The 25140-nt window shown below is 41.0% G+C and overlaps 1 protein-coding gene across 1 annotated transcript in view; it reads right to left on the reverse strand.

Annotated features, from left to right (window-relative positions):
- plxnb3 (plexin B3) overlaps positions 1-25140 on the reverse strand; it is a 34689-nt gene that overhangs the window by 9403 nt on the left and 146 nt on the right. Inside the window, exons 2-16 of the mRNA XM_079467031.1 lie at positions 15314-16433; positions 12836-13015; positions 8968-9096; positions 8575-8675; positions 7453-7585; positions 6625-6784; positions 6054-6162; positions 4576-4684; positions 3297-3422; positions 2969-3085; positions 2653-2743; positions 2318-2484; positions 1476-1627; positions 353-619; positions 97-270 (exon numbers count right to left, since the gene is read on the reverse strand). Coding sequence (XP_079323157.1) covers positions 97-270; positions 353-619; positions 1476-1627; positions 2318-2484; positions 2653-2743; positions 2969-3085; positions 3297-3422; positions 4576-4684; positions 6054-6162; positions 6625-6784; positions 7453-7585; positions 8575-8675; positions 8968-9096; positions 12836-13015; positions 15314-16417 — 3119 coding nt within the window. The 5' untranslated portion in view covers positions 16418-16433. The remainder of the gene's footprint in view (positions 1-96; positions 271-352; positions 620-1475; positions 1628-2317; positions 2485-2652; positions 2744-2968; positions 3086-3296; positions 3423-4575; positions 4685-6053; positions 6163-6624; positions 6785-7452; positions 7586-8574; positions 8676-8967; positions 9097-12835; positions 13016-15313; positions 16434-25140) is intronic.

The raw sequence follows: 25140 nt of genomic DNA on the forward strand, positions 1-25140 counted from the left end.
GGAAATAACACAGAGACAAAAACAATGTTTGAGGAACACAGACTCATAGTGTAGATGTGGAACGAATGATTTTCTGAGCAATGAACAGACTCGCACCCATAGAAACTCTCCGCAGGGGTCGCTTCAGTAATAACCGGGTCTTCCATATAACTGAAAAGGACACCGCCCACAATCCTCTCTGCCTTTCCAAATATCACCTTGACTGGTACTTTTCCAGTTTGGTTTGAGTGACTGGTTCGACAGATCAGCCAAGTGTCACTCACTCCATCTCTGAGAAAAAACACACGGCACAAATCAAACGAATATGATGCAAGATGCGATTAACTTTTTACTTTAAGACATTGACGCTTACATGCGACAGGGCTGTGAGCCCACGAAAGCTTGGAGGCCTGTGATCTCGTCGCTTCTTTGTTCCGTTCTCTGTCCCGTCAGCAGTTGAGACCCGTGAATGGTGAGCATCGTGCCTCCCGCTAAAGGTCCCCTGTCAGGCACAATCCTGCTCAGCTGTGGGTCCTGATACGAGAACGTCTGCTGGGATTCTCCACTTTCTGAGCCTCTCACTGCGATAATGACCGGTCCAGCTGAGACGTTTGGACTCGCCAGCAGCTCACACACGATGCTGAAACACGTTAGAAGCATGCAAAAACCTTATTGCATCCATCATTTTGAACTCTAGACATCGTCTGTCAATTCTATTCATTATACATATTGTGTGATTTCCAAAGAATGCACATATAATGTAGTCTAGAAGGCTCTCTGTACATGGACTTTTCTGCCCATATGTAATACTATGGTGAGCATTTAGTTGTAGATGGAGGGTAAACAAGGTAAACAGTAACCACTATAACATCTTTCAATGTTAGTGTCCATGCTCATTTCACATTCACTTAAACTTTAATTGTGAATTTGTTGTGTATTTTTATTATTTAATAAATATTTTTTAATGAAACGTATTGTTCTTTAATGTCATCGTCATGTGTTTTGTAGCTCTTTTTTTTAAAGCATCGATTCAGGCACCGTTTAGGCACGGGTTTAAAAGTATAGATTTGGTCCCAGTATTAAAAAAAAACGATGCCCAACCCTACTCAAATCTTATCAAATGTATGTTTATTTATCACTCAAAAAACGCAGTCACTTACAAAAATGAAAATTCTCACGCTCATGTTGTTCCAAACCAGTATAAAGTTTGGTTGAACACAAAGAAAGATATTTGGAAGAATATTGTTAGCATCTGCGATTTCTGAGACATCATTGATTCATTGAAGATGTTTTGAAGAATTTAGGAAAACAGTTCTGGTGCCGCAGAAATCTCAGTTGCTAACATTTTTCTAAATATCTTGGTGTTTAACAGAAAAACTAAATTTATACAGGTTTGGAACAACTTGAGGTTGAGTAATTCATGAGGGAATGTTCATTTTTGGGTGACCTTTAAGAAACAGAGAAGAGGGATGTTGGATGTGATGCTGGTTCTGTACCTGGTGGAAATGCTGTAAGCCTCGAGGATTGGCCTGCATGGGACCCCTGCCACCGTCACTCCGGCCTGGATGTCCTGGAAGCTCTGGCCGAGATTTGAACCCTGGATCGTCAGCAGAATGCCGCCCTCCAGTGGCCCGGTCAGCGGTTCTACCTGACCACACCAATACACAAATAAAGTCTTGAGAAACGTGTATTACTGTGATCAATGAAAATCAACTCAAAACTGTATTCAATTTTCTAATCCAACTTTTAGAAAAGTGTGTGTAGATCCCAAAATGAACTCTCGCTATGGGCTAAATATTTCTGACTTACTCGTTTACAGAATAAGGGCCAGCATTTCAAGTATTTTATTGACTTATAACACAGATGGTAAAACAAGATGGATTTACTTTAGAAGCAAACAGACATAAGATACTGCAGCTCGGTTATAGAAAATCTTTATAAAATGTTAAAACCATAAAGACCATTTGTCATGGGGTAGGTAAAAACAATTGAAAGAGAAAACAAGTTTAACACAATAACTAATAATGTTTGAGCAATACATTTTCAGGAGTTGGAAATATAATAAGATTCACGTAGCAATGTACTGTAAATAAGAACATCACTGTTGTTTTTGTCTTTCAAACAATACGAGCAAATTAAAACAATGTCATAGTTCTTCTGCAGATCATTTGTATCACCGACTACAAATCTCAGTGCAAAATTTACAATTTGTAGTTTAGCGAAACTAAGTTACCGTATAGCTGCTATACCAGAACTTCATGTGCTGACACACTTCTGATAAAAAATATGTTGAACAAAACGGTGGACTGTGTGTGTGTGTGTGTGTGTGTGTGCACACCTGTGTAATAAGAGGGGGAGGACAGGTGTCCACCGTTCCACTGGCACACGATTGGTTGAACACACAACCAGGTGCTTCATCTGCACACCACACACACCCGTAACTGTCTGCAACCGCATGACACTGACTGCAGTCGGACTGCCCCACTGCGCAGTTGTACAGCCGCACTGTTACACGGAAACAAAGAACAGATTCGACACTGTTAAAGGATAAGAAAGTGTAGACTACTCTCATTTTTGCTTGCACTATCCCCTTAACGTCATCACTTCAGTTGTTTATTCTGATATTCAATCATGATGATGAATTAATCATGTAGAAACGGTCACTGTACTTACGGAGAAGATGTGGCGCTGAATCTATACGTTGCTTGCCCCATTGCAGATATACAGGGGCAGAATATTCAAACTGCTTCCCTGAGTACTGAAACTAAACACACAGACACAAAAATCAATGTGTAATCAGCCAGGTGCATACCGACAAATAACGTGCGGCACCATCAACAAAACCACGTCTGGATTGCTGTGTTTTGCTGGCTGGTGCTATAAATTACAGCTATTATCAGTGCAGACGTCATACGCAAGTCTATATTAGCCTCTGCGGATGTGGCATCATGCGACGCAGCCCAGAATAAATGGAAGTTATTAATATCACCTGATGAGCAGTGCACTTGAACACATGCGCCCCCGTCTCTTCGCTGCGGTCGAGCGTGGCCAGTAACTGCAGCTCCTTGCCTTCGATGACCAGCACACACTTGTAATCTTCCTCATCCTGTTTGGAATATCAGACCGTATATCACACGCTAATCACAGGCTGTCTCGAACCCCCTCACCCTCCACACACATTATCATAAATGAACACCCAGATCAAGACCCTGAAAATAATGGCCTTTTTAAATGCACGGACATGAAATGAACAAGGCCAGCGTATTGACTGAGGTACAATATGAGGAGCGGAGGGTCAAACCGCAGATGATAATCACCTCGAATATGTCCAGGTTTTTGCCCTGCAGAGCGAGCTCAGTGTCAAAGCCGACAGGAACCAGAGGTGAGCTCTGCAGGGCCCACACGCAGGGGCAAGAGTCAGATCCGTTGGGCGTTAACTCCTCCTGTATGCAAACACATAGAGGATAAGGATGTTAATGCAGGTAATCCTCACCTACATCCATCCAAGAATATTGAGAATCTCTTATGGTTTAGTAAATGGGTAGTTGACCAAAAAAATCTTATATGTTTTCTATGGTGTGACAGCTACATTTAGAAATCAAACTGTTAAAAATGACATTGTTTTATATAACTAGCACTTATATTTATCATATACTGTATATCATAAATTACAAGAAATAGATTTATCTTCATTGTTAGTTTCTTTTACCCTCATGCCATAGGACAAATTTGCAAGTATTTTTACAATGTTGAGTTGTTTCAAAGCAATTCAAGTGAATGTTTTTGATCAATAAGGTGAGCACATGACATGTATTCAAAAAGAGTTACACGATGGTCAATGCAAGGGATCAAAAGACACATTTAAGGTCATTTTACTGTGCAAAATATCTGAAAGCTAAAGCACAACACAGTGTTAGCAGTATATTCAAATCATCAGCACTAAAAAACTAGATGAACCCATCAACCTCATTATTCAACTAGCTGGTACTTTATGATGGTCTATTAATATGTTAGGCTGTGTCCACCAAAGCGTTTTTCCTAAGACCAGCATATTTTTCAATCGTTGGAAATAAAAGCACCACGCTTTGAAGAATTGGCAGCAGCTGGCGAGGCGCTGAGAGCTTATTCCATGTGAAGTGCTCATTTTTTTCCAGTTGCCAAAAAATGTCCAACGTTTCAGTACAACGCCGTGTTGATCCCCTGTAAGCGGTGCGGGGTGGGACAAATACCAACCCAACCAACCAACCAACATCGCATGTGGAAAACAATGCAGTAGTTAATATTTATGTTTTTCGATTATATCCTATTCTGCACCAGACCATATCCCCGAGCTACCACGATATTAACACCTGTTCATTACACAGAGAATATATCTTGAGTAACGTGTTAATGGTATGAACCTATCATAGCAACCAAAGCATCTCAACTAAATAAAATGCTGTCACCCACCTACAGTCATTTTCAACCACTTGAAAACACTTTGGTGGCCTTTAACACAGATTAACTCCTGCTGCGTTAGCACAGATGACAATGGACATCTATGACTGTCATGAACCCGATGTGGATTGTCTGCAAGCCCAGGGTAAAGTCACTTACCCTGCTGTTATAGATGATATGCTGGCTGGGGCAGCTCTTCTCATGAGTGCAGAGTTCATCCTTAACACACCAGTGACACGGCCACGTGCTGCTAACACACGCCATACACCTGCAACACATCACACATAACAGACAGTTATTAACGCTTTTAGGGGGTCGTCACAAAACTCTAGTTTCCCTGAAGATCAGTAATAAAGTCAAACTGATTATTGCATTAAAGGAACAGTTCACCCCAAAATTAAAATGTGTTCCCAGTAGTATAAATTTCTTTGTTTTGATGAACACTTCTTCCATAGTAAAAAAAATATTTTAAAGAATGATTGAAAGCAAAAGGTTCTGGGTAGGGCTGCACGATTTGAGGAAAATGTCAAATTGCGATAATTGACGTAAAAATTGCGATGTGCGATTGCAATTACGATAAACTGGGTCGAATGAGTCAACTTGTTTGATATCAAGGAAAATGCACACACAGATAACTGAAAATGCTGAAATTTGTCATTTGTAGATATACAGTTCAAACTAGCAACAACAACTAGAATTGCAAAAAGTGTTCAAATTAAAATAAAATGTTATAAAATTAAATAACAGTAACAACTTTGCATTACTGAATTAAATTAACTTAAAAAATATATATTCTGAACAGTACAGGTAAATTAAACAAATAAAACATAAATACGGATGTACAAATTTTTAGGAAAATAATCCCAACAAACGGACATTTGAGTAGATTGTTACATATACTTGTATGAACTCTTTTGAAAAAGACACAACTCGCATAGAAAATGGGCATATATCTCTTAGAATGGATGTCTCGTCACGTCCACGAATGCACTTGTTTCTTTAATATAATCGCAACATGTAATTGCATAGCCTGACATCGCAATTGCGATATGATTAATCGTGCAGCACTAGTTCTGGGGCCCTATTGACTACCATTGTATTCTTCCTACTATGGTAGTCAATGGTGGCCAAGAACTGTTTGGATACAAGCATTCTTCAAAATATATTTCTCTGTGTTCGTCTGAACTAAGAAATCTATACGAATTTGGCACAAAGTAAAATACAGAATTGTGATTTTTGGGTGGACTGTCCCTTTAAATACAACTATCATTTAGATTTAACCTGTTTTCCATAATCTCCCGAAAACATGCCTACATCACATTTCACTCAAAAAATGTCGTAACACTTCTTTTGTTTACAGTAGTAAATAGACAAGCTAACAATGAGCTATTTAGTTTTCCAGCATGTATTAATCTTTGTTAGTCTTACTTAATTGAAATACAATTATTGATGTTAGTTTAACATTAGTTAATGTGAAAAACAAGTCGCAAAATAATGCTCCTAAACTGTAAACATAAATCCACACAGCAACACAACAAACAATACTGTGATGTATTAATCTCAATAGTGTCTTTTGTTATATTATACACCATTTTCATTTTATTTCTTCAACAGCAGAAACATGCATGTGATCTTACGGTGAAGTAACATTGAGCTGTCCGACCGCTTTGCAGTCATAAAAGGTGATGTTTGTGTGCGAGAAAGTCACATCTCCAAACTTCAGTGCCATCTGGACAGAGACGTGATCTACAAACAAACCAAGGAAGAAGAAATAACAGCACATCAAAATGAATAAGCGACACGTTTACCCAACGAGCATTTCTTGTTGAATATTTAACATTCCTTTACATTTCATCCCTGTGATTTTCATAGAGCAAACATTGGACATTCTCACAGCGCACAGTGCCAACTTTTGAGTTGTTTGCTTAAAGCCATCATGTGGAGTTCCACAGAACTTCCAGAGAAGACAACTTATCAACTTGGAGGCAGAAAATCTGCAGAAAGATCTTTAAAAATCAGCATATCAAAACTAGCGTATCTTCCTGTGCATGCAGATGAAAACGTGATAACTAGTTTCAGATTACTGCGAAAAGGTCACGAATGTGCTGTGGGTGCAAAAGCAGCGATTAAGGTTTCGTGCTCTCAGATCAACAGTTGGTTGCTGGGATAAAACTGTCTTTGCAATATAATTGTGTCAGCGTGTCTCACCGTTGCCTGGCGGGCTGGGGGGGAGCTGCTCGGGGGCCGGTGATTGACATGTGATTCTGTTCTCCATGACAACCGCAGGCTGAGCAGCCAAACTCCCAAAAGCGCAAGATAGAGACTCATCTTTTGACAGGACCGGCAACTGAAGGACTGTGAAAGAGACCTTGAAAGCGAAGAAGGAAAACATTTGACACAATTAATGGCCAGTTTAGCAATGCCGGGCCAAGATTGGTCTCGTGAATACTAATCTGAGATGTTCTTGATACTTTTGTTTAGTTGTTTTTTGGGTTTGCCAAAGTTTTGGTGTGTATATAGAAGGTTTGTGTAAAAAACTGTGTAAAGAACAAACTGACGTCTGCTGTGCCCGATCTGTGCTGTAATAAACTGTCTAGATTCCTCTCCGGTTATGAGCATGGCGTTCAACAAGTGACCGCAACCATGTTAAAAACAAGCACAGTTTACTAATTTAGACATGAAGTTGGGTTTTCTGTAAGAAAGATTAGACCGCAAAGACTAGACACATGGACACCGCAGCCTCCTGTCACACGACCACAGAAATGATGCTTACTGCACACATACAGTCAAAGATTCTTCTGGCTTTAACTAGTTCACCTAAAACAAAGTGTTCACAAGATACTATTCACATTGGAAATGTAAATAATAACTACCAATAAAAACCTTTCTGAAAGTTCAATGTACATTGATATATCACTGTGGGTGGATCAAGCATCTGAGTTTGAGACAAATAACATTCAAATGAGACGTTCTTGAAAAAGAGACTGTGATGTAGACATGTATGACTTTATGCAGATCTGAGATCGGGGTACGTACCTCTGTTTGCTCTTCTCTGCTTTGGATGGCTGGTGAGATGTTCTCTATGGACACGCACTGACGCTCGTGGCCGTAGCTCCAGATCCAGTGGTGTGGTTGAGCGTGTCGCGCACAGTCCATCTTCCGTGTGCATCTGACACACACATCAACACACAGTAAGATTAGAGTCTGCTGAATGTTACTGGGCATATGGATGCTCAACTGAATCATCAACTGAATAAATGCGGGCCTCCCAGATTTTCTAAATCTCAGTGTTAAAGTGATACGAAGTGGTTCGCCTTCACATCACATCGCCATCATATTATTTGATTAAATCCATGCTTTTATATACAGCAAAAGTGAATCGTGACTTATACTATTTAGACCACTTAGCCCATTTTCTTTTATTGTATGAAAAACAGACAGAAAAAAAAGTTGTGGGTTTTGAAACACATGAAGGAATTAAAATTTTGAGTTAAACTAAAGCCCTATGTGCACAGGATTAGTATGACCTGGGGACCTCTTGCCATTTGTTATAATTGCGGAGGTTGTCTGTGATCTTAATCCCGAGCGAATCGACCATGTCTGCAATTTGTCAAATAAAATTCCCCCTGCAAATTACCTACCATATTTTGACGAAAACTGAAGTACTGTGATAACATTAGTCCTGTGCGAATTGGCATCTCGTATAATAGCACTTCGGATGCTGGAGATCCCGGAACGCGATTGCGAACGGACAGATGGAGATTCTGGAACGCAATCGTGGGTCTCAAATGCTGACCGGTACAATCATATCGTTTCACCCCATACAACTATACTGTATATAAAAATATACGCTAAGCCTTGCCATCATATTCGGGAAATAAGTCCGTAGATTTGAGTAAAATCACAGGCTTCACTTATCCAGTGCATGAAATACAGATGTGGGGGGGTCATTTCTAAATCACACGAGGTCCCCAAATAATACTAATCCCCTGCGAATAGGGTTCAACACTTTAAAACCGATTAATGCAGTGACTAGATACATAAACGGACAAACATTCACGAATGATCTATGGAAATACACAAAAAAATATTGTTTATGCAAAACAAGGGTCGCAGTCTCATGGGAAAAGATGAAACGGTAGAGGTGTGTTTGATTACCTGCCCTCCAGCAAACACCAGCCGCAGTAGGGATCTCTGTTCCCCAGACAGGTGTGGCAGTCCAAATGCTTCTCGCACTGCGCAACATGGAGCTTTGTAACCTGAAACGCACACATATCACAGGCCCTGAGCACTTTTCTGGCTTTGCAAAGTGATAAACGCAAGAGAACCAAGTTTTGCAAGAGCAAGCAGCGTGCCGAAAACCTCAGATTCTGATTGGCTGTCAAAGCAATTCCACTGGCAATTATTCATCGCATAAAGCAGACAACTCAACTATACACTTTCATCTGCAGAGCAACTGTCATTCAGCCCATGTGTGTCGGAGTAAACGTGAGAAATCGGGAGAAGGTTTCGCTTGCTGGCGGTTGAAAGGAAACGATTTGTCTCTCGTACCTTTTTGTCGGTCAGCACGTAGACGTTCTGTTTGGTGGAGTCCAAGAGTAGGTCAGCGTTAATGGCGCTCTCTGTATCCACCTCCACAGTGGCGTATTTGGTCCCGGTACCGTTTGCACGGAGGAACACCTGCAATGAAAACACACGCATTGGGTAAATGGACATGGACCTGGCACACAGATAGAGGACAGATAATTGTCTAAATTGTTCCATTTTATAGACTAAATATTTTCCAAAAGTGCTTTTCTCGCAGGTGCATGAGAGCAAAACATTAAACATGAATTCAAACATTTGAACAAAATGTTGCTTTGTTGCTAGGGTGTTGCTATGGAGTGTCTAGGGCACATTGTTAAGTGTTTCCAAGGATATGGTGTTGACTCGGTACATTTATATTTTATCCAAAGCATCTTCCTGCAAAGGCCATCTTGTCTTGCTTTCTTAAATCGCTTTCCCGTCCATTCTACTTCACAACTCCTTTTCTTGTGGAACATTCTTCCTAACTCTGGTGGTCTGGTCAACCACATCTCTCACAACATTCAAAAAACCACTTAAAACCCATCTCTTCTATGGATATTTTAAAGACAAATGTAATGTACACTAACCCTCTCTCTTTCTTCCAGCAGGTATTGGTCTAGCTTTTGTTGAAACTTGTAACTTTGTATTAGCACCTATTGTATTATTGCTCTTGTACGACATATCGCTTATTGCATTTTACATTTACATTTAAGCATTTGGCAGACGCCCATTCAAACCCACAACCTTGTGTTGTTAATGCAATGCTCTTACCACTGTGCTACAGGAAAGCTCCCTGAGTCTCTCCAAGTCGCTTTGGATAAAAAGTGTCTGCTAAATGACTAAATGTTAATGTTATAGTGCATTCAAGCAATACATTTGACCAAAATGTGTGCTCCCTGGGAATCAAAACTTTGCTGTCATGGTAATAAGATCTGGCTGACGATTAATTGTCAATTATGAATTGAAATTGTGATGATTGAACGCAAAGTCTGTAAAGTCATGAGCAGCAAAACTAATACTGAAACAAGAGAACACCACCATCTGCCTTTAGATGCACTGAAGTTTAGAACCACTTTGATTAAAATAATAAAAAACACAAAGCGATTCAACTAACTTACAGTAGTCGGTCAATGCCTCTTATATATAGACAACAATTTTGTATCTCTTCTGCAGTTATGTATTGAATCCACTCGCTGCTATTCAACAACATACTGCTGTATCAATGTCTTTCAGCTGTTCCTTTATCATCTAATACCTTAATATGCCTAAAAATTCAATCCATTTAGTTTAATCCTTAATTAAATCCTTTGTTAAATAATTGTGCTGATAAGACTCAGATGATGATATGAGAAATGTGACGGTAACTGATGGTGAAAGTAAATGTGTTTCAGAAACAGATACCCTTTCGTCTTTAAAAAGTGTGCAGTAGCTCTGGTTATCTATAACTGTTATTCAATCAAATAATGTACATACACAGCCGGAACCCGTGCATGGAATTCACAATGTTGTTTCTACAGTGGCCCTAAATGGACAAACTGCAGAGCGCGTTTCATAAATACGTTATCTTCTTCGGCAAAGAAGCAAAAACGTGACGACATCTAAGTTCTGCGTCAGCCACCGTAGTGATCAAAAGGGAGTGAGGGGTGGAGTGAGCCATTGGTTGCAATTCGTAACCTCACCTCTAGATGCCACTAAAATGTAATATCTTTGTATTGCTAACACAATAATCTACGATTTGAGCTAATGAAACCGGTGATGCTATATAGGGTATTCGTAGCATCTACTACAAAAACATCACACGGTTCTAGATTACTCTGAATAACAAGATTGCGTCATTTTTATCTGGTATTTTCCAGGTGTAAACCACAAGCCTTGGTTTTGAAAAAGATTATATATAAATTCAGCTATTATTCACTACCCACAGCCCAAACAGATGCTGGCTTTGAGGTTTCTTCTAAGTATGAGCAATAGCCATAATAACACTTTAGCAAACTGCACCAGTGAATGTTTTTACATACACCCCACGCATTGACCACAGAGCTCAGGTGAGTTGCAGTGCTTTTCAGAATCTTGCAGGAAGGAAATTATATCGTGGGCTGCCTGGGATAAGTTTTGCCCGAGGAAAGTTTCAAACGCAAAACAAGCAGCTGTTTCAGAGTTTTGTAGTTATTATTTCATGCAGAACTGGAGGGGATTTGGGCAAAAAAATCCACCACCCGTCCCAGAGAGCTCCTCATGTGACCAGTCCTCCTGGGGCCTGTTCTCCCCAAGGCACCTACAATGAGTGATCAGAACAAGTCCACTCATGCTGATGATCACACACACTCCCACGTGCACACACGTGATCACAGCCCCCAGAGCCAGACTGGACCAACCGTGAGCCGTACAAACCCTAATGAACATTCTCTTCTGAAAGCCGACAAAACAAAGTGATGCAGTCCTGCATGTTTCTTGCAGAAGCGCATTTTTTATAAAAAAAGTATAAAGTCTTGAAGGAGATCTTAAAGCAATGTGCTTGTTCTCCACAAAACCAACCTCATCTCAGAGTAATTCATAACTATTTTTCAAGGCGGCTTATTCATATGAATTCGTGAGATGCGTGTCGTACAAGTATGTATAATTATTTGAATATAGCAATAACGAAGGCCCTCCCCTAACCGTCACTGGTGCAAAAACCAGTGCAAATAAGATCGCACGGTTGTGAAACGGTTATTAGATATGCATAGCAAGGTTTCATAAAATAAAGTCACTTTTACGAGGTCAGCCATTACCGAGATTGTGTTGCACATATTTAAAGTAACAGACTGATTTTTTACATATCTTTTTAATACATAAATATAATGTATGCCAAATAAATAATTGTAAATGAATAGTTTACATGAACAATTTATTTCTGTTATTATTAACTGACCCTCTTGTGACTTGAAATCAAACATCTTCTGTGGAAATGTTTAAAGCGCACAGCTTTTCTCAGATTTGTAGGAATGCAGTAACAGTGCACAAACCATATAGACTACACCTTTGCAGTATTATTGTTGCTCTCTATGAAGTTTGACAGACATGACCGGCAGAAATACACGTATGAAAAAGCTAAGAATTTGACATTTCACCTTTGGTAATCCAAGGAAATACTATAACACGAAAGCATAGGGGACAGCATGAGGGTAAAAATCTCCAATCATTTTTGTGTCGACTACTTTTGTAATGCAGCTTTTTGAAGCCAACACCTAGCGTGCAAAGAAGAGTTAAAAATCTTTTCTTTCATCTCCCATGACTCACCTGTTATTAAGAGCACAGAAGCTTAAGACATGCGTGCACCCTCTTGTCCATCTGCCTTAAAATGCAGTCAACAACCGAACGTAACTCAAGATAAAGTCAGATCACCTCCTCGGATCTCACATGTTTTTAGGTTTGTTAAAACCACTTTAACAGTCTCAAATTTAGCGCCCTTGAATCCAATGTCTCGTTGAAACATAATACAAAAGCAACCAATTGATAACACTAAAAAACGTTATCTTCCAATTTTCACATCAAGGCCACAATATAAAGCTGCAAACTTCACTGAACTCTGAACAAACCAAAATGTGTTTTATTCATATATTCCAATGCTTTAGGGTGCTTTTCTCATTACCATTGAGTTTCTGCTTAATGACAGATTTTGAGTGCTGTGTGTGTTTGCGTTTTAATTTAATGACCCTTAATGACAGTAAACGGTCTTTATATGTCAGTTTTCCATGCTGATTTGCCATTATGCTTTTAGAGAGTCGTGGGCGTGTGATGCGAAAACACAATTTGCAGGTTTGTCCTCAACGAAGCGCAATTCAAAGCACCTGTTAAATGACCTGAGTCATACCTTGTGTAGCCGTCCACTTTTGTCTCCTAACAACATGATAGTGTGGCCGACCTCAGTCGCAGTGGCGACGGCAGTGATAGGTGGGGTCCAGGAGAAAGCAGGCATGGTCTCGAGAGCGATGGCGCTGGCGATGGGGCTGGGCGTGTGTTCTCCACCGCAGGGGTACTCATTCACAGAATTCTAAATGACCACAGAAACATTGTATTATAGACATCACCATATACAGCGGCAGGTTTATTTCTAATATTGAATTATTCTTTAATCATATTAAAGGAAAAAGAGAAAATAATTGGGGTTGTAATGTTGCAGACCAAAAACCTTCAAGTCGATTTGCATACTGCCAAATGCACATGTAAAATAAATGTAAATGATTCTTCCAACGTCTGAACCACATGTACGTTTCCAATGAATGTAACATGGCTATATTTTGCGTTCAGTCGAACGGAATATAACAAGTTTAGGAATTAATGAATGTTAAATGTTTTGGAAATAATGAGGTACAAGCACAGTGCAAATCACACAGACAGGCAGCTGCGTGCCCACATGGCTGCAAAACCTTGACCGATGATGCATTCTAAACAAATAATACCCACAAATACACGTTTAATAATAATCTGAAGTAAAAAGACTGGCCAAGTGTTTCCGAAGTTTCCACGATCAGTAACGTTTGAATAGAAGCAGAAACATCCTGTCTTCACTGTGCATGAAAATCAATACCCACGCTGTTTTTATAACCGTGTCTGACAAACACAGTCCATCATCTATCTGTGGCTGGCAGTGATTTTTAGATGCACTCTCGCTGGAGCCAGAGGTCTGTGTGTCCTGACCTAATGCTATTCTGGAACGGCAGCTGTCAGTGGACGGACAGACACAATACCACAGCAGTCCGGTCAACGGAGCGGTTGCGCATGAGAGCAGCTACACATGACTGAAGTCAAACACATCTAATGCTTTAGAGATATAAAAACAGCCTTCAGTTCTGCAACACTTCCTATATGGTATTAAACCAGATGCATCATCACGAACATCATTCTGAATTCAAAGGTGCGTCTCCTTCACATATCCCACAATGCACTGCAACAAGCATCAGGGGAAAAAGCATCAAGCAGGCCGAGAACGTCGAAGAAAAGTAAATTATACCATTTCATTTCTATAATAAATTTTAATAAGAAGTATTGATCTATGTAATTATATTAGTTTGACTCAATATTTGGTTGCGCTCTATATTTGAAGGCTTTTAAGATGATCACATCATAAATTTACCAACAAGTGAACAGCAAACTATTGAAATCAGTTGTTAATCTCAATTAAATCATTATGTGCGAAACAAATTTGCATCTTATGTTGTGCAAAACAAATTGCTTACAAATGCGGCTGCATGACTCTGTATTTGTAGGCAGTGTACTAAGTTTCGGACAGAGATGCATAGCTGTGGTAGCGGTACGGTAAGTATGAGGTCACAGGTTCAGTGGGATTCTGTGTGATGATGAGAGCTCAGAGAGGATGTGGGTCAGGGGAACTGAAACCAGCTGCTACGCTTATCTGGATTTAACCCCCTCCCAGACGAACACACACGCACATGCCCATACACCACTCCATTATATTCCCAACTTTCTCCTAATAATACTACACCCTTTCACAAAACAAAGGAGACAAACATAAAACATTCGCAATCTCCATTATTACCTCCTTTCCTCTTTTTCTTATTCCAACCTTTTGGGACTTGACTCAAAGCAACTCGCACTGATAACAAACAATTATTATATTCCCCAGATTACCTTGGTTTTACAGTTAACAAAAACATCACTACTGTTGTGTAAAACTATCATATACACAAACTGAAGCCCAAAATATCATCACGATTTCACAATGCACAGATCTTAAACCTGCGATGCTCAGACGTCTAGGTCTATTCTCCAGAGCTACCTCTGCATTTGTTGCACTGTGTGGATTAGCACTGGTGCAGACATCTGGACGCTAATCTGTGTCAGCACCGGGCAGCTGCCACTCGCCCGGATTTAGCCCCATCACAAAAACCCAGCCAACCCTGATCTCTCGCCAATAAACTGTGCCACCCTGCTGTCTTACACGACCCGGCTAGTAGCCCGATGTCTCACGGTTTTGCTGGCTGTATCTTACTACTTAGAGCTCTTTAGCTATGGATTTAACCCTCATTAAAACCGCCACACTCGTGCTGCCACTCCCTCCGTTTGCCAGGGTCTATTGAGGCCACCCTGAGGTAGGAGGGTATGATTAGCTGTGACTGGCAATTAAAGTTGATAGCGAGTGAAGCTACAGCCAAATGCATTAAACACTGCTCTTCGATTGGCTAATACTAGAAATAAGTGGTTGGATTTCATTCTCTATCCTGAGCAAGATATGGCAACAATGGATCATTTGGCATCGGTTTGAAAGGAAACAAGCTAATGATTATCAAGCAGTATGAGAAATGATTTAAAACCGAGTCGATCAGCTTACCTGCGGGAGTTTCAGACAGCTAGAGGACACTTCATACTCGATGTAAGCCTTCTCCATGTTATTCAAATCCTTGCCCTCCTGTGTGTAACACAAGAGCTGGGCAGCGTGCAGGGCTTTATCCAGTTCTTCCATATTGTAGACACAAAGAGCCGAACTTTCTTTGGGCGTTGTTGTTGATGGTTGCCCCATGGCCATAGCCACAAACAGGGAGGGATGTTCACGTTGCGTGCCAAGCGTGGCCGCCTGTGCCAGATTGTATCCTTCGCCACAAGCAAGCGGTACCTCTACGTAAGAGTAGAAATTGGGGTCGCCGGCACAAAGTCTTGAAACGTACGTCCTGTACTCTCGTTTGCCCCGCACGTCACGGCGATAAAAAACGAAGTAGATGTAATTGTTGTGGTGGAATGTTTTCACAAAGTGATTTTTGTACTCAGAGTAGCTACCCACGACCAGCTTACCGAGTTCTTCGTGAGAGAACGCTGGCGCCGAGTGATGGGCGACTGGGGCTAAACGTCTCATTGTGATTGGAGGAATGCCGCCAGGTCCTTTGCTGGTGAATCCCCGGCCAACGAGCATAAGCAGGACACCTTTCTGCTGCACCACCACGCCCACCGTGGACACGCGAGGGTCATTCGCAGCCACATACTGAGTATCCACGGGGTTGTCAGTCTTGTACAGGATCTGAGAGACGTTCTCGAGGCTCCGCTTCTCGCAGATCCCCTGCAGGACCGTCCCGCACATGATAAGGCTCAGTGGCTGCCCACCTTCAACCTGCTCTAGCAGTAGAAGTTTGTTGGTGTTGTCTGTGGTTTCTGCTTGGGTGCAATCGACGGGGTCGATGGGTGGGAGACAATCAGGGCTGTCCAGTTTGGGTCCTGTTTTGCCCCAGGAGAGCAGCTGCAAGTCTGCCGACAGGTGATAAAGCACGTTGACCGCTCCCACGTAGATGTGACCCGTGCGGTTGTCAAGTAGAAGGTGATTGAGACGGGAGCCATTGAAGGGGGTGAACGTTGGGGGGCTCTGAAGTTGACCGTGGGCCAGGGGCAATACCAGAGGCCACCACAAGATGGCGGGGAGCAGCAACAGGGGAGCAGCAGCTGGCATGGCACCCCGTCACCTACTGAAAAGAGAAAGAGAGAGAGATCAGGTCAGTTGGTGAGAAAAGAAACTGAAAAAAAATTCCGCTACAAGGACAAACATTTCAAGCAGAAATAGGTAAGAAATGTTGAAATGCATGGAGAGAGCTATAGAAAACAAGCAGGGAAGATGATAAAAATGGAAAGACAGTAGGGAAGCAGGAAGGAGGCATGGAAAGTTGAGTAACACATGAAAAGGAAGGAAGTCAAAGAGTCAGACGGCAAAGAGCGATACTCAAACCAGAGAGAGGATATGATTCAGATGGGTGCATGGAGGGACGTAGAGGGAGAAAATAAAGACACTGAGAAAGAGAGAGAGCCAGAGAGGGAAAGCGGACGATAGAAGACAAATGTTAGGTTAACAAAACACCACAGAGAATACCAACTGCCGCACATCTCTATGCGGCACAAAGAGTGCGAGCTTCAAACGCATTCTTTTGTTCTTCAAAGTCCTGCCACCTTCACACAGTGAAGTGAAGGATGCTTGTGACTAGCGGCTTTGGTCCGGTGCAATAAGAGGCACGTGTCTGAGACCAAGAACCTTGCAAGAGTACTTAAATCTACTTCATAAAGTGAGAATACCAGCGTGTGAATGGTGAACTTAAGGAACGGGCTGATGAAACAAACGATAGCGCTGTTGTCATGAATATCTTTTACTAGTGTTCGTAAACTTGCACTTTAATGGTCCAAATGACATTAGAATGATTTGAGAAATCCTTGAAATTACAAAGATTAAAATGAGAGGAAGAGAGACTGCAAAGGGGGAGAGAGAGTGTGTGCCAAAATATAAGAACGCTGATAAAAAGTAATAGAGCTGTGAAGGAGTTATGTGCTAAATTATGCATGATGCCTGTAGCTGTTGCCTTTCTGGTTTTACTGATGAGCTGAGAAAACAGTAAGTGTTGACTGCTGATTCACATTCGACGCTTTAATCAACCAATCAAAAGACAGGAGCGGCAGCTGTTATATATCAACCTTTGAACAAGAGAGATAAAAAACAAACAAAGAAACAATACATCTTATGCCACACCAACACAAATGTGGCACATTTATTCTCTGTTATTCTGGTCCCTAGATACGGGTGTAATTCTTTGAAGCTTTCAACTTCTTTTAACGTTTTATTTTTCGAGAAAGCAACGGCTCACCTGTCCACAAAACGCCTCAAGAAGATTGAGAAGCGAAACGTACCACAGCATTTGTTCAACACACGCTCCATCAACTACGCCACAATTTGAAGTCAGAACAAGACAAGAATATAACTGCGCAAAGTAGTCTTGTCAAAAGTCCTGGTACTTCGGGTCCAAGTCGGTCCCGTTGCCGGTACCTAATTTTCACAAGACCCGGGCCGTTTCTCAATATGTGTTCTTGTCTGTTCTTGTGAAACGCCATCAGTTGCAGCCCAAGTACTGTTCCAACTCAAAGTTCACATTAAGGCTGCGTCCAAATACCCCCATTTGCGGTATTGGGGCACGCGACAGAAAGTAAGACCTCAAGTCTGGCCAATGTCATAAAAACACTAAAGTACAGTGCCCTTAAAGCACACTAAACCCACACTATCTTGATCACTGCTTCCGAGTGGCATCACGTTCTGGATATAATATGAGACTTTTTGCTCGGGACTCGCAAGATGTTTGAGGAAAGCGTTCCTCAAAGTTATACAACTACTTCTTAAGGTTATTTCAATTAATTCTATGTTTGGCTTACATGTGTTTGCTTTTTTGGGGTACAGCTGCTTGGATACAATACAAATTAAGCACTATAAAAATAAATCTGACTTGACTATATATAATTATATATTAAAATATTTTGTAAAACGTGTCAATTTTTTTAATGGTGAATTATGTATTTTGTAAAACTGCTTTTTATAACATAATTAGAAACACCACATTAATTAACGTTACATGTTTGCACTTGCTAAGTTTGTCCCATCGGGTTAGAAATACTACATGCACAATTGGGGTCTTCACGCCCACTAGAACACTTGGGCCAAAAACAGTCAAGTGGTCAAGTGCAAAGACCACAAATGGGGGTATTTGGCCGCAGCACTAGACAACAATGGTTAAAATCCCCAGATGTGTCGTTGATCGGCACCTTTTACGGAGGATGCATTGGGAGGTGACTGGTGTGGACTTATGACGCTATATTTCCCATCAGGCATTGCACAGCAACTGCAGTGGAGCAGAAAAACAGCTAAATGTTCATAATATTAAGGTTATTTTGTCACAAAATATAGGTTTAAGAGTTATTTAGGCGAGAATGTATGACATTTTTAAATTTGCTGGGAGGATTTCAGAGATGCGAACTCCAGGCAATCACCGGGCACTCAGCGTTCATGTAAACGCCCAACACAGCCTCACCTGGACAAGTGTTTCTGAATCTCATGGCTGGCTCTGTAGCGGTATTTGTAGCGGTAAAACATGAGAAATAATTGATTTTGGGTATATATAACAGGCAATCTTTCATCTTATAAATCTCTTATTTTTTCCTTGACTGATGAAAGTTGAGTTTCACTTTTCTACTTTGGATTTAATGTTTTATTGGAGCGCTTCCTACTGGAGTAACCTGTCTGACAGGTTGAAAGTTTCAAATTCTGTTAGCGGTTTCAATTAGCATGGCAAAACGATTTGCCAAAAAGTGTTTTGCTTTGGTAATGAAATGGGTACCGAGGAGTTTTACTGGTATTGGTACCGACTACTGAAATTCTGTTACCGCGACAAAGTCAGAAAATATATCAGAGTTTTCAATAACCACACACACACACTAAACCTAAAAAATATCATATCACGATGGCAATAACGATATAAAATTTTGTTTCGTCAGTTCCCCGATGATTTCCATTCCTCGTAATAGCGATGCTTGAGCTCGAACCAATACAAAGTCAAGTCCAGATACAGAATTGACTAACTTCTGCCAATAAGCCGAACACGATTTCATTTTTGAAGGAGAGAAAGCATCAGAGGACATCGTGTATCGAAGCGAGAAAGTTATAGAGGAGAAAAGTGAGAAAGATTCATCTTTAATTCATATCACAGCAGACGCAGAAGTCTTGGGGGCCTCGTATATGAGAGATGAAGAGAAGAGCGAAAAAAAATACAGAGAAGCTGGGAGCCTATCAGTATGCATAACATTTTACCTCGTCTCCACCTTCAAAGGGGCTGCTGGGTAAGAAAAGGACAGTTTGACATGCTGGCAAGATTAGCCACTTCTATTCAATTAAGCTTTGCATAGGAGAGTTCACGCGTCACCTTGTTTATAAGTGTTGAAAGCGGAACGCTGCTCTGTACTCGCTGGCTTACGGACTCATGCTGGCCACGTTCAAAAAACATGATCAAAAGGAATGAGCGAGGAGACATTGGTGGATTTTTTATCTGCTTCGTCAAGGTCTTGCACAACAGGCTCAGGAAAAGCTCAATGATGCTGACTTGCATCTTGAGTGGAAAAAAATACTTTAATGACGGACTTTGGATATTCAAGAGTCAGCAAAGACTTTACAACTCGTGTAAAGAGAGGCATTTCGTGAAAAATGCTTTGATCTTTTGATAAAAAAATTATAAAAGTTTGATGTAGGCTACTATGTGAACATACTCTGAATTTGTTTCCTTTAATGTAGTGAGTGTATTCAAGGTACCCAAGCTGATGGGTTCAAATCCCAGGAAACACACATTCTGGTTAAAAAAGTATACATCCAATCTTAAAAAAACAAAGAAGCATAAAATGTTATTTTTCATGCTGTTTCTATAAGAAACTTACATAAAAGATACTTTGTAATAGAAAAGGTTCTTCCGACCTTTGACGAGAAGCATACATTTAGTTTAATCTAAGAAATCTAAATTGCTCTTATAAGTGGACTTCATGGAAACAAAATTTGTCATTCAAAATACAATATGCATTTGCCTTAAAGGCATAGTTCATCCGAAAATTACAAATCTGCCATAATTTACTCACCCTCAGGATGTTTCAAACCTGTATAAATGTCTTTGTTCTGATGAACACAGAGAAAGATATATGGAAGGATTTTCAGTTCTTACCATAGCAGGAAAAAAATTATGTATTTTTGGTTCCTTTGAACATATAATGAGATATTTGGAAGAATCTGAAAATTACTAACATTCTCCCAAATATCTTTCTTTGTGTTCATCGCAACAAAGTCATTTATACATGTATAAAATTACACGAGGGAGAGTAAATGATTACAGAATTTTCATTTTTGGGTTAACTATCCCTTTAAGTGTCATTTTCAAATACATAAAACTCCCATCTACTCGCTGATTCAAAAGGAGGGTGTTTACCACCAGATCTGCACCAAAAAAGATATTAGGATGCCAAACAGAAGCAAAGCGGGTAGCAAATGACTGAAACGCACCCCATGCGCTGCATTTCCTACACGGATACTCCCAACAGCAACAGACAGGGTGAGACGAGAACAGAACAATCGAGTCGGCTTGAGGTCTCTCATACTGTCAAAACAGGCAATTTCACAGCTTGATTTTAGGTCGAGCTTTTGCAGCATCAGCATTCATCTCCATTTTTTTGCTTAAATGGTAATAACTGTTTCGGGGCATCATGGGAGAGAGAGCGAACACACTCTCTATTGAGGGGAGAGAAGAAGCTACTGCCTTTGTGCGAAGAGATGGAAAAAGAGCCGAATATATATTGGAGATGAGCGCTTCCTTGCACACACACACAAAGAACTGGAATTTGACAAAAGAAGAAATGCGAATGGAGGCTGGTTTGGCAGGATACTGTTAGAAAACTCAACCAATGGCCGTTATAATGAATGCATAAAGCTAATATAAGATTTAAGAATATGTAAACGTGCTTTAAATTGAGGTAACGGAGTATATCGATCCTGAAAAAGCCATTTTGGTTGCAGGTTGACCTTTGACCCTGTCTTGAAGCGCTCGCACATCTCTTCACAATCTGCCTGCCGCTTCCTGTTTAATCCCTATACACTTCCTGTGCTAGACAGCAGCATATTACAAAAAGCACATACTCATTAAGTTGCCAAGTTCACTCAACATTCATTACGCCATAAGCACACACACTAGCAATTATAGCGCGTGTCTAATTCTTGACTACGCGATGTAATGGAACGGTAAACACAATAGCAGACACAAAGCTTGCTCAGACACACACACACTTTCAGACAGACAGACGCACGCACAAAAATCGAAGGACATCACACAAAGCACCTAGCCAGCCCATTCAGACCTGAAGCTAAAATTCTCAGTGCGTTCTAAAAAACATCAACAAGCATCCAAGTCAATGACTTCTCCACAGGGGGAGAACCAACAGACAGACATGCGAACCCCACCCATGCTGTGTGTTTGCGTTATCAGAGGAAGGAATCGCCTTGGCGAGCTTTCAACACCAATCTGACAAGACGTCACTCCTAATTTAAAGCACAGTGTCTGAACTGATGGAGCAATATGGTGGAGAAACATTTATTTTGTGCGGTTCCCCTTAGACATAGAGGCAATAGGAAAGCCAAATCTCTAACAAAGCTTTACTGCTAAATTCTGCATGTGTAAGCACTGAGCAGTATTTTCCGATGGCTAAATCGCTTCATTCTAGCCTAATTAAAAAGACAGCCATGACATTTTTTGGCTTGATCGCAGTCAATTCATCGTAAGGTCAAGGTGAACTTCCAGGGCAGGTCAATTCATGCCACACAAAGAGGGCAGCACGGGCGGGTCATCGCAGCGATTGGGGCAGAGAGACGTGCCGTGCTAAGGCAGATGTCAAACTGAAGAATCTGACTGAAAACAAAGCAAGTAAACCAGTCAGAGACTAGACAAAGCGTACAAAGACACGCATCGCTGTCTCTCAGAGTTCTCCGACAAAACATCTCTTTCTAAAAGCCGATCCTGTTGCGGGGTACTGCAAAATTCTGCATGTGCCAGCAGATTAGTGAATTAATAAACTAATTATTCCATTCTTGGAAATGTTCAAATACAACAAGCAAGTCATAACAGGACATTAATGCTTAATTGCAGTCACATTCTCATAGGTTGAACGTGTGAACTGTCAAGCCAAGATGTTTCCATCCCGACTCGGAACGGGTGGCTCGACACATCGTGTGAGACTCAGTCAGGTGTCAGGGTGAGGAATCTGCAAGCAAATAAACCTGGAAATGTGCGAGACAAAGACAAAGCGCCTCGCAATTCATATCACCATCTCACGAAGATGGGCATATTGCGGAGATGCTGCTTATTATTACAGCACTGGCATCGCCGCTTTGAATGCGAACTGAAAGTGAGAGTGACTGGGATTTATAAGTCTCTTTGATCCCAGGCATGAAAGTGTCAATCTGTGTGTATGTGTGTATATGTGTGTGTGTGTGTGAAAAAAAGAGAGAGAGAGAGCATGCCTGGGGTGTGCAGCGGTTAATCACCACCTCTGTGCGGAGCGGCTGGGGGGGGCAAGTTCTCATTTCCATACTCTACGCCCAAGTGGGAAGGGAGGGTGATACTTTGGGAAATATGAAAACGCGAGTGTGGGTAGACAGCAAAGGTAGGAAAAATTTAAAGAAAAAAACCAAAAGAGTGTCTAGCTCTTTGATAAACGGAAAGCGAGAGAGAAGGGGAGCGTGATAAAATACAATGATTAGCAATGTAATCTCTTACATATTTTATTGCTGACAGTTGTACGGTACTTGGATTTCTCATATTTTATAGAAGAATGCCAGTTTCCTATTTACGCGAACTTCATTTTCTTCCCATCTCTCTCACTCTCTCCACGACGTCTGAACTATCTTTATCTCGCTGTTGCAATCTGTCCTCCAAAACCACCTCTTCATCTCTTCTTTATACTCTCCAACTGAGCTCATGAATATTTCTCACATATTTCACACAAGTTAGATGCCTGATATCATCGGGGCGTTTCGGCAAGGATGGTCTGCCAGCGAGCGGAGGTTAGCGGGGTGCTGTGGCACGCTGGTCGAGTCCTTCAGGAATTTCTGGTGGGGGAGAACACGCTTTTAGACAAACTAAGTGAGTCTGGCAACCAATCTTCTAAGACTCTTGTAATTATCACCTCTCCAAACAAACAAACATGATGACATCTTATTTTGATGGTAATGAGCCATAATGGCCACAATGAGAGATATAATGATGTTCAAGCACATCATTCATCGCTACGGAAAACAACACTACTTTCTGAAAGCAATCACAGAATACCTTTAGATAAAAAAAGCGTTATTTCATTTTTTACGGTGATTGAATTCAGCAGTTCCATCAGGTTAGAGAGGTGCGCATCTATATTCATAAACTGGATGAGTGCGAGGAGTGCGTCTACTCTCTGTGAATTTTAAAAACAGTTCTGGAACCATCAAGCGTATGATGATGATTATTAGGTTTCACCTTCAGCTCTAATTTTCACACTGCCAGACTCTCTCTCTGTCGCAAACAGCCCAGCGCTTTCATCGCCACCTTGACAAGCATCTGCGTGCAAAAAAATGCAACATTAATTACCTGACGGGGGCAGATAAACACTCTCATGCCAGCGAAAATGACAGGAAGGGAGCTGACGCTTAATTCACAGACTGCTTTTTACATTACACACCCTATTTAATAGCTGTTTTAGTGGCTGGAAACAACAAAAACAGCTGTATGTTTTTGTCTGCCCGGCTGGGGAGTGGAATCGCTTGAATGAAGGTTCCCCAGTGCGTTTACAAGCCAAACACTTAACAGGATAAGGGATGCCTTTGAAGATTGAAAAAAAATGCCAACAAGCAGAAGTGCGTTTTCGAATTAAGGACAAAAGAGAAAAAACTTGTCTGTGGGCACGGGCCGAGCAAGACAATAACCGAAAGCCAAAAAAAGCAGCAAATTACACCCCCCATATGCTGAGCGCAAGGTGAAAACCCACCACTCCTGAGGGAGCGCGAGGGAGGAGGCGTTTAGAGGAGAGACAATGGAGTCATAACAAGAGGGGGAGTGGAGAAAGAGCGTGTGTGCTTGAAAAGAAAAAGGGAGAGAGTTCAGATTTCATCGCTGCGGGTCTGAAACTTGGTAGAGCTCTGTGAAAAAAACATAATCCCAATTGTGACTCTAGAGCGGCACGTCACGCCTCCCAGAGGGAGAGATACAATAACCACAAGCTGCTGATACACAGACTGGGAAACCACCGAGTAAATGTGTGATTAAACATCTAGTTATCTTCCAATTAAGGCTGAATACATTAGATACACTCCACAACAGGTTACTGTGCCATTTGTGGGTCTCTGACATGTCACCTAGCACCAGAGTCTTGGGAATTCAGCACAGCTGTCTTGATGCTTTGTATCTGACGTTATTCATCTAGAATTACAGACCTGTGAAAGTTTTATACACAGAACCAGTCTGTAGACGCAAAACAGATGCAAATAGGTTCGCGAATACTCCACTATATACTTTTAAAGGTTAACAACATTTCAACAACACACGAAAACGTCATTTGAAAGAGAATGCAAGAGTCAATGAATATCCTCAAAGGATATTTGAGCCAGATCTTCTGCAAGAAATGTCAAATACAAAGAACATGTGCTAAACAAGAGCCCTTAAATCATATAAACAATACAATACTGCTCTATCCCTGCCAGTCGTGTTTTATTCACTTTCATTCACAATTCACTGCAACTTCATGTAAGAACTCTAAAAGATATCACACGACAGAATGTCATTCTTGAACTTTTAACGCATTCCTCTGATA

This window comes from Barbatula barbatula, assembly GCF_947034865.1.
Source record: "Barbatula barbatula genome assembly, chromosome: 11".
In the NCBI taxonomy this organism is placed as follows: Eukaryota; Metazoa; Chordata; class Actinopteri; order Cypriniformes; family Nemacheilidae; genus Barbatula; species Barbatula barbatula.